Consider the following 10,854-nt stretch of genomic DNA (forward strand, 5'->3'; position numbering starts at 1 on the left):
CCATGCCATCCATCCCGTGGCCTTATCCCTTTCTTCTCGAGTCGTCCTCTTCCTCTGAACTAGATCAGCAAAATCTTGTTGCTGCTCTCTCCCAAATCCTTTGCAACTTTGCTCTGCTCTCTCCCGAAGAGCATCCTGTCCTTTCCTCCCGTATCTCACTCCGGCCGGTGGAGCTGCTGCTGCTGCAAGGGGCAGCGTTGCACTGCGACGACATGCTATTCGACCACACGGACGGCGAGCTCTTTGCCGCGAAACGGCGATGATGTTCATGGTCGGGGTGCTACGGGGGCCACGGGGATAGAGGCCGCCAATGCTGTAGACGACGGGGGTGTCGCAAGGTGCCGCTCACAGCGCATGGTGTAATCTCTGACTGTAGTGAGGAGCTGCACCACATCGACGCGGCGGTGTGGTGCTGTGCAGCAGGGAATGTCGTCGGGTTTTTGCAGCAGCCGGTGATGCGACCACCCACCCTATTGCAGCAGCCGGCGCTGCCATGAAGCATCGTCGGGGCCGCTGGAGCTTCGACGGTGCTACAACGAAGCATCGTCGATGCTGTGTTGGAGCATTGCCGGCCCGCCGGAGCATTGTCGGTGCTTCAATGGAACTTCGCCGGAGCTGCAATGAAACATCGTCGGGGCCGCCGGAGCTTCGCCGGTGCTGCAACGAAGCATCGCCGATGCTGTGTTGGAGCATTGTCGGCCAGACGGAGCATTGTCGGTGCTTCAATGGAGCTTTGCCGGTGGTTCAAGGGGTGGTCACAACAGTGACATTGCTGGTGCCGTGGCCCGTGCATGGTGAGCTCGTCGGTGTTTTTGGCGTGAGATGACAGGTGACGCCGCCGCTGCTACCTGAGCGCTACGGCTAATGCATGTCGCCCAACTGCCCAACTGAAGCTCATTGCACGGGAGCAAGGATGCACCCATTGGTGCTGGTGAGATATAGGCTTTGTGATGTTACCGTTTAGGGATCAAGCGTCCTAAATTAACGCAGATCAAGGGCTGGCAAGGCGGTTTAAAAACTCATACCATCAGCCGGTTTACGCGTAGTTGTGGCCTGTGTAGGCCAATTCTAGCCTGGCCATATGTTTCAATGCAAATGAGCAGTCAGTAGGTGCATTACACACTCATGCTAAAATATTCTTATTTCAATCAAAGAGGTGGGGTCTCCCTTAGTTTCTATGATGATAAAGTAGTAAGAGCATCTCCAACAGCCGCGCTAAAAGACGCGCGCGCGGTAAATTGGCTTTTTAGCGCGCGTGGGACGTTTTCACGCGCTCCAGCGGTGGCGGAAAACTAGCACGCGCGGGAAATGATTGCGCGCGCGGGAAAAGGCAGCAGCTCGCGCGCTACATTTGGCGCGCCGCGTCCGGGGCGCCTATAAATTGCAGCGCCCTCTGCCGCTCTCTTCATCTCACCATCGCCCTCTGCCGCCCTTTGCCGCCGACACGCCATCATGCCGCCTCGCCGTCGGGGAGCTTCGGGCTACCGCGGCGTCCGCGTGCGTCCGTCCGGCACCTACTCCGCCAAGATTTGGTCGGGCGGCGGCATGCGCCTCCGCCTCGGAACCTTCGACACCGCCCAAGAGGGCACCCGCGCGTACGACGCTGCGGCGTGGCGCCTCCTGCTGTCCCGTCAGGACATGAATTTCGCCGACGTGGCGTCGCGGGAGCGGGCACAGGAGTTGGCGCCTTTCCCGCAGCTTCTCACCGATGAGGATCGTCGCAAGCACCGGAGGCGGGAGCGTCGTCTCAGGCTGGCCGAGATGGACAAGCAAGACATGGCGCTGTGGAGCCATCGCTTCCCGGAAGACACCAACGAGGAACAGTTCTTCGCCCAGAGGAGGGCGAAGAGGAGGGAGGAGCGAGCCGCCTATCGCGAGGACAAGCGAACGCGGAGGGCGGTAGCTAAATACAACATCGCCCTAGGAGATGCGTCCTCCTGGGACTCCGGCGACGAGCGGTTCTTTGACGCCTACGCACATACGTCGGACGAGGACATCACCGAGTCAGAGTCCGAGTCAGACGAGTAGTACTAGTTTTTCGTTTTATTTTGTATCGTAGAAGTAGGCTATCGTAGAAGCAGGCAGAGTCCGAGTCGGACGAACTATGTGAACTATGAAATATTGAATCGTGGTAGGAAAAAACAGATGAAATATAGCACGCCTGCTGGAGCGGCTCGGGCGCACTTTAATTTGCGGTGGCCGCTGGAGTCAGCGCACCGCCGCGCGCAAAAGCTGGCTAACCCCGCGCTGTATTCTGACTTTTAGCGCGCGGCGCGTTGCGCGGCTGTTGGAGATGCTCTAACTTTGTTGACACCTACTTCCTACTTTTAAAGAGCTCTAGTTGAAATGAGTTTATATGTATTATAGCAGGGAATGTTTATGATAATAAAATCTAGCATTTCCCATATGGCTCGTATATCTAATTTTCCTATTGCCTGCTCGTTACTTGTGTCAATGCTCCTAGCAAGTTACCATTTTATTGCTAGTTGGATGTTAACCGCATGTATGATCCATATACTTGTAGATTCTTATTTCACTATGTGTGCGTATTATTGTACCAAGATAGTTTTTTTTAGGCCTGGACCGTAGAACAATAGTTCTACGGTAATATATTAAAAGAAAAGGTATGTACAACAAGGTTGGAAAAAGCGGTAAGCGTAAGCGAGGCGGTTGGCCTTCGCCTAGTGCCTAGGCGGTGTCTAAGCGTCCTAGGCGCGGCCTAGGCGGTAATATAGTTTTTACTCATAGTGTATTTTGTGATTATTATATGGATGTTGATATTAGTTTAGGGCATATAAATTAATTAATTACCGTCTAATGTCATTAGAATATAACCCGTTTGGCATATCAATGCAGTATGTGGCATGATTTCTTGCTTGGATAGGTAATTCCTTACTTGCCCTGCCTAGACCTCCATTTATGCCCTAGGCGAGGCGTTTGGCCATTGCCTAGCGCCTAGGCATGCCTAAGCGCCTCCTAGGCACTGCCTTTTCCAACAGAGTGTACAAGCATGATGTAGGGTGGAACCCTAATCGCCCGATCTTTCATGAAAGGAGCGGATCCCGCGAAGAACGCGAAGAACACGAGGAGGGAAACGAGGGAAAACACAAGGGGAAACACAAGAGGAACACTCAAACTAACAAGAACAAGTCACACATGTGCTAGATCCTCGGGTACATAGGACGATACACGAATCCACGGACAACTAAGGACGATACAAGGGTAGCCGGTTCTTCTCCGTGAGGAGGTCTTGAATCCACGGGGGGGGGGGGGGGGGTCTTCCCTTAGAAAGGGGGCTTGAATCCAAAGGGATTTTCTCCGAAGAGGCCGCGGTCTCTCACGAGGAGTAGATCCAATGTGGATGAACGAAGCTCTATCTCTAAGTATGAGCTAAACCAACGCTAACCCTAGAAAGTCGTACGAGATAGAGTATATATAGTCTAGGTGACGAAAGGGTACACGGGCCTCGGCCCAAGTGGCTGCGCGCAGGCAGGGCCGGAGGTTCCGGGGAGGGTCCGGCCTAACCAGAGAGTTGGCGCGGTGGAGATGTGCTGGCATCCGGGGACCGGAAGGTCCGGGAAGGCCGGAGGTTCCGGGCGCCGGAAGGTCCAGGACGGGGTCCGGGCTAACCCGAGAGTTGGCGCGCCTGGGATGGTCAAGGTCATCGGCGACCGGAAGCTCCGGGTCAACCGGAAGCTCCGGGGGCCGGAAGTTCCGGGCTCTGGCCGGAAGTTCCGGGCTATCCAGAGTGTTGACGCCTGTCTCTTCTTCCACAGTCCTCGACTCCGAGTCCTGAGCGTTGTACCTGATGACACATAGTATCTCGGACTTAGGCAGTAGCAATGTCTCACTTGAAGAGGGGGAAAACTCAAGTAGGAGTGATGTCACCTCGGATTGAATAGCACGTGCCCTAGCCCTTGTCATTGGTCCACTTGGAGCTTGGATAGTTGAGGTGGCGTCCATGGGATGGTCCTGGGATGCTCCGCTCATCTCCCCTCCCTCGGGGAAGATCCGTCCTCGGATCGAGTTCGTCATCACCATGGAAGGGAGAGAGATCTTTGATGTTGAAGATGTCGCTCATGTTGTATTTGTTGCGCGGGAGGTCGATCTTGTAAGCGTTGTCGTTGTAGCGTGCGAGCACCTTGAAGGGTCCATCTGCTCGTGGTCTTAGCTTAGACTTGCGTTCTTGTGGAAAGCGCTCCTTGCGAAGGTGTAGCCACACGAGATCACCAATGTTGAAGACCATAGGTTGCCTGTTGACATTGAGCTTGGTCGCAAGGCGTTGTACTTGGCGCTCGATGGTGTTTATTGTATCTTCATGCACCTTCTTGAGATGGGTCGCTCGTGCACTTGCGTCCAAATTGATTCGCTCTTGGAGTGGTAGAGGTAGAACATCCAATGGTGACAAAGGGTTGAAACCGTTGACGACCTCGAAAGGGGACTTGCCGGTTGTTGAGTGTCTTGCCCGGTTGTAGGCGAACTCGGCGATGGGTAGACACTCCTCCCACTCCTTGATGTTCTTCTTGATGAGTACTCGAAGTAGAGCGGAGAGTGTGCGGTTTGTCACCTCCGTTTGACCGTCGGTTTGAGGATGGTACGCCGTGGAGAAGAGTAGCTTGATTCCGAGCTTGTCGCATAGGGTCTTCCAAAAGTAGCTAAGGAACTTGACGTCGCGGTCCGAGACAATTGTCTTTGGCACACCATGGATGTTGGAAATATGCCCTAGAGGCAATAATAAAATGGTTATTATTATATTTCTTTGTTCATGATAATTGTCTATTGTTCATGCTATAATTGTGTTATCCGGAAATCGTAATACATGTGTGAATACATACACCACAACACGTCCCTAGTGAGCCTCTAGTTGACTAGCTCGTTGATCAAAAGATAGTCATGGTTTCCTGACTATGGACATTGGATGTCATTGATAACGGGATCACATCATTAGGAGAATGATGTGATGGACAAGACCCAATCCTAAGCATAGCTCAAAGATCGTGTAGTTCGTTTGCTGTAGCTTTTCCGAATGTCAAGTATCATTTCCTTAGACCATGAGATTGTGCAACTCCCGGATACCGTAGGAGTACTTTGGGTGTGCCAAACGTCACAACGTAACTGGGTGACTATAAAGGTACACTACAGGTATCTCCGAAAGTATCTGTTGGGTTGGCACGAATCGAGACTGGGATTTGTCACTCCGTATGACGGAGAGGTATCTCTGGGCCCACTCGGTAATGCATCATCATAATGAGCTCAATGTGACCAAGTGGTTGATCACGGGATCATGCATTACGGTACGAGTAAAGTGACTTGCCGGTAACGAGATTGAACGAGGTATTGGGATACCGACGATCGAGTCTCGGGCAAGTAACGTACCGAATGACAAAGGGAATTGTATACGGATTGATTGAATCCTCGACATCGTGGTTCATCCGATGAGATCATCGTGGAGCATGTGGGAGCCAACATGGGTATCCAGATCCCGCTGTTGGTTATTGACCGGAGAGGCGTCTCGGTCATGTCTGCATGTCTCCCGAACCCGTAGGGTCTACACACTTAAGGTTCGGTGACGCTAGGGTTGTAGAGATATTAGTATGTAGTAACCCGAAAGTTGTTCGGAGTCTCGGATGAGATCCCGGACGTCACGAGGAGTTCCGAAATGGTCCGGAGGTAAATATTTATATATAGGAAGTCCGGTTTCGGCCATCGGGAAGGTTTCGGGGGTCGCCGGTATTGTACCGGGACCATCGGAAGGGTCCCGGGGGTCTACCGGGTGGGGCCACCCATCCCGGAGGGCCCCATGGGCTGAATTGGGAGGGGAGCCAGCCCCTAGTGGGCTGGTGCGCCCCCCCTTGGGCCTCCCCTGCGCCTAGGGTTGGGAAACCCTAGGGGTGGGGGCGCCCCCCACTTGGCTTGGGGGGGAAGCCACCCCTTGGCCGCCGCCCCCCTTGAAGATCCATCTCCTAGGGCCGGCGCCCCCCAAGGCCCCTATATAAAGAGGGGGGAGGGAGGGCAGCCGTACCCCTTGCTCTTGGTGCCTCCCTCTCCCTCCGTAACACCTCTCCTCCCAGCTTGCGCTTGGCGAAGCCCTGCCGGGATCCTGCTGCATCCACCACCACGCCGTCGTGCTGCTGGATCTTCATCAACCTCTCCTTCCCCCTTGCTGGATCAAGAAGGAGGAGACGTCTTCCTAACCGTACGTGTGTTGAACGCGGAGGTGCCGTCCGTTCGGCACTAGGTCATCGGTGATTTGGATCACGTCGAGTACGACTCCATCAACCCCGTTCTCTTGAATGCTTCCGCGCGCGATCTACAAGGGTATGTAGATGCACTCCTTTCTCCCTCATTGCTAGATGACTCCATAGATTGATATTGGTGATGCGTAGAAAATTTTAAAATTCTGCTACGTTCCCCAACAGTGGCATCATGAGCTAGGTCTATGCGTAGTTTCTATGCACGAGTAGAACACAAAGCAGTTGTGGGCGTCGATATTGTCAATTATCTTGTCGTTACTAGTCTTATCTTGATTCGGCGGCATTGTGGGATGAAGCGGCCCGGACCGACCTTACATGTACGCTTACGTGAGACTGGTTCCACCGACTGACATGCACTAGTTGCATAAGGTGGCTAGCGGGTGTCTGTCTCTCCCACTTTAGTCGGATCGAATTCGATGAACAGGGTCCTTATGAAGGGTAAATAGAAATTGGCAATTCATGTTGTGGTTTTGGCGTAGGTAAGAAACGTTCTTGCTAGAAACCTATAGCAGCCACGTAAAAACTTGCAACAACAATTAGAGGACGTCTAACTTGTTTTGCAGCAAGTGTTTTGTGATGTGATATGGCCAAAGGATGTGATGAATGATATATGTGATGTATGAGATGATCATGTTCTTGTAATAGGAATCACGACTTGCATGTCGATGAGTATGACAACCGGCAGGAGCCATAGGAGTTGTCTTTATTTATTTATGACCTGCGTGTCAACATAAACGTCATGTAATTACTTTACTTTATTGCTAAAGCGTTAGCCATAGTAGTAGAAGTAATAGATGACGAGACAACTTCAAGAAGACACGATGATGGAGATCATGATGATGGAGATCATGGTGTCATGCCGGTGACAACGATGATCATGGAGCCCCGAAGATGGAGATCAAAAGGAGCAAATGATATTGGCCATATCATGTCACTATTTGATTGCATGTGATGTTTATCATGTTTTACATCTTATTTGCTTAGAACGACGGTAGCTTAAATAAGATGATCCCTCGTAATAATTTCAAGAAAGTGTTCCCCCTAACTGTGCACCGTTGCGAAGGTTCGTTGTTTCGAAGCACCACGTGATGATCGGGTGTGATAGATTCTAACGTTCGAATACAAGGGGTGTAAGCCAGATTTACACACGCAATACACTTAGGTTGACTTGATGAGCCTAGCATGTACAGACATGGCCTCGGAACACAGAAGACCGAAAGGTCGAGCATGAGTCATATAGAAGATACGATCAACATGAAGATGTTCACCGATGTTGACTAGTCCGTCTCACGTGATGATCGGACACGGCCTAGTTGACTCGGATCATGTTTCACTTAGATGAATAGAGGGATGTCTATATGAGTGGGAGTTCATTGAGTAATTTGATTAGATGAACTTAATTATCATGAACTTAGTCTAAAATCTTTACAATATGTCTTGTAGATCAAATGGCCCATGTTGTCTTCAACTTCAACGCGTTCCTAGAGAAAACCAAGCTGAAAGACGATGGCAGCAACTATACGGACTGGGTCCGGAACCTGAGGATCATCCTCATAGCTGCCAAGAAAGATTATGTCCTAGAAGCACTGCTAGGTGACACACTTGTCCCAGAGAACCAAGACGTTATGAACGCTTGGCAGTCACGTGCTGATGATTACTCCCTCGTTCAGTGCGGCATGCTTTACAGCTTAGAACCGGGGCTCCAAAAGCGTTTTGAGAGACACGGAGCATATGAGATGTTCGAAGAGCTGAAAATGGTTTTTCAAGCTCATGCCCGGATCGAGAGATATGAAGTCTCCGACAAGTTCTTCAGCTGTAAGATGGAGGAAAATAGTTCTGTCAGTGAGCACATACTCAAAATGTCTGGGTTGCATAACCGCTTGACTCAGCTGGGAGTTAATCTCCCGGATGACGCGGTCATTGACAGAATCCTTCAGTCGCTTCCACCGAGCTACAAGAGCTTTGTGATGAACTTCAATATGCAAGGGATGGAAAAGACCATTCCTGAGGTGTATTCAATGCTGAAATCAGCAGAGGTGGAAATCAAAAAGGAACATCAAGTGTTGATGGTGAATAAAACCACTAAGTTCAAGAAAGGCAAGGGTAAAAATAACTTCAAGAAGGACGGCAAGGGAGTTGCCGCGCCCGGTAAGCAAGCTACCGGGAAGAAGCCAAAGAATGGACCCAAGCCCGAGACTGAGTGTTTTTATTGCAAGGGAAGTGGTCACTGGAAGCGGAACTGCCCCAAATACTTAGCGGACAAGAAGGCCGGCAACACTAAAGGTATATGTGATATACATGTAATTGATGTGTATCTTACCAGTACTCGTAGTAGCTCCTGGGTATTTGATACCGGTGTGGTTGCTCACATCTGTAACTCAAAGCAGGAGCTGTGGAATAAACGGAGACTGGCGAAGGACGAGGTGACGATGCGTGTCGGGAATGGTTCCAAGGTCGATGTGATCTCCGTCGGCACGCTGCATCTACATTTACCTACGGGATTAGTTTTAAACCTCAATAATTGTTATTTAGTGCCAACTTTGAGCATGAACATTGTATCATGATCTCGTTTAATTCGAGATGGCTACTCATTTAAATCCGAGAATAATGGTTGTTCTATTTATATGAGAGATATGTTTTACGGTCATGCTCTGTTGGTGAATGGTTTATTCTTAATGAATCTCGAGCGTAATGTTACACATATTCATAGTGTGAATACCAAAAGATGTAAGGTTGACAATGATAGTCCCACATACTTGTGGCACAGCCGCCTTGGTCACATAGGTGTCAAACGCATGAAGAAGCTCCATGCAGATGGACTTTTGGAGTCTCTTGATTACGAATCATTTGACACGTGCGAACCATGCCTCATGAGTAAAATGACCAAGACTCCGTTCTCAGGAACAATGGAGCGAGCAACCAACTTATTGGAAATCATACATACTGATGTGTGCGGTCCAATGAGTGTTGAGGCTCGCGGTGGCTATCGTTATGTTCTCACCCTCACTGATGACTTGAGTAGATATGGATATGTCTACTTAATGAAACACAAGTCTGAGACCTTTGAAAAGTTCAAGGAATTTCAGAGTGAGGTTGAGAATCAACGTGACAGGAAAATCAAGTTCTTGCGATCAGATCGTGGAGGAGAATACTTGAGTCACGAATTTGGCACACACTTAAGAAAATATGGAATAGTTTCACAACTCACGCCGCCTGGAACACCTCAGCGTAATGGTGTGTCCGAACATCGTAATCGCACTCTATTAGATATGGTGCGATCTATGATGTCTCTTACCGATTTACCGCTGTTATTTTGGGGCTATGCTTTAGAGACTGCCGCATTCACTTTAAATAGGGCTCCGTCGAAATCCATTGAGACGACACCGTATGAATTATGGTTTGGGAAGAAACCTAAGCTGTCGTTTCTAAAAGTTTGGGGATGCGATGCTTACGTCAAGAAACTTCAACCTGAAAAGCTTGAACCCAAATCGGAAAAATGCGTCTTCATAGGATACCCTAAAGAAATTATTGGGTACACCTTCTACCTCAGATCCGAAGGCAAGATCTTTGTTGCCAAGAATGGGTCCTTTCTAGAGAAAGAGTTTCTCTTGAAAGAAATAAGTGGGAGGAAAGTAGAACTTGATGAAGTATTACCTCTTGAACCGGTAAGTGGCGCAGCTCAAGAAAATGTTCCTGAGGTGCCTGCACCGACTAGAGAGGAAGTTGATGATGATGATCATGAAACTTCAGATCAAGTTGCTACTGAACTTCGTAGGTCCACGAGGACACGTTCCGCACCAGAGTGGTACGGCAACCCTGTCTTGGAAATCATATTGTTAGACAACGGTGAACCTTCGAACTATGAAGAAGCGATGGCGGGCCCGGATTCCGACAAATGGCTGGAAGCCATGAAATCCGAGATAGGATCCATGTATGAAAACGAAGTATGGACTTTGACTGACTTGCCCAATGATCGGCGAGCCATAGAAAATAAATGGATCTTTAAGAAGAAGACAGACGCGGATGGTAACGTAACCATCTATAAAGCTCGGCTTGTCGCTAAGGGTTATCGACAAGTTCAAGGGGTTGACTACGATGAGACTTTCTCACCCGTAGCGAAGCTGAAGTCCGTCCGAATCATGTTAGCAATTGCCGCATTCTATGATTATGAGATATGGCAAATGGACGTCAAAACGGCATTCCTTAATGGTTTCCTTAAGGAAGAATTGTATATGATGCAGCCGGAAGGTTTTGTCGATCCTAAGAATGCTGACAAGGTGTGCAAGCTCCAACGCTCGATTTATGGGCTGGTGCAAGCATCTCAGAGTTGGAACATTCGTTTTGATGAGATGATCAAAGCGTTTGGGTTTACGCAGACTTATGGAGAAGCCTGCATTTACAAGAAAGTGAGTGGGAGCTCTGTAGCATTTCTCGTATTGTATGTGGATGACATACTGTTGATAGAAATGATATAGAATTCTTGGAAAGCATAAAGGCCTACTTGAACAAGTGTTTTTCAATGAAGGATCTTGGAGAAGCTGCTTATATATTAGGCATCAAGATCTATAGAGATAGATCAAGACGCCTCATTGGTCTTTCA

General features: G+C 49.6%; 1 protein-coding gene across 1 annotated transcript; it reads left to right on the plus strand.

Annotated features, from left to right (window-relative positions):
- The first annotated feature begins 1,452 nt into the window (after positions 1-1,452).
- LOC147958584 (uncharacterized) lies at positions 1,453-2,059 on the plus strand. Its single transcript, XM_087536003.1, has 2 exons — positions 1,453-1,896; positions 1,928-2,059. The coding sequence occupies exons 1-2, from the start codon at positions 1,453-1,455 to the stop codon at positions 2,057-2,059; spliced, it is 576 nt and encodes a 191-aa protein (XP_087392129.1).
- The last annotated feature ends 8,795 nt before the right edge of the window (positions 2,060-10,854 follow it).

The sequence above is a fragment of the Triticum urartu genome, chromosome 7A (genome assembly GCF_056163025.1).
Source record: "Triticum urartu cultivar PI428250 chromosome 7A, HENAU_Tu73, whole genome shotgun sequence".
NCBI classification, from domain to species: Eukaryota; Viridiplantae; Streptophyta; class Magnoliopsida; order Poales; family Poaceae; genus Triticum; species Triticum urartu.

Bases quoted from the DNA above. Each gene is read 5' to 3' on its own strand.
- LOC147958584 (XM_087536003.1), top strand. From the start codon at position 1,453: ATGCCGCCTCGCCGTCGGGGAGCTTCGGGCTACCGCGGCGTCCGCGTG. The intron at 1,897-1,927 runs GCGGTAGCTAAA...TCGCCCTAGGAG, and splicing joins AGGACAAGCGAACGCGGAGG to ATGCGTCCTCCTGGGACTCC.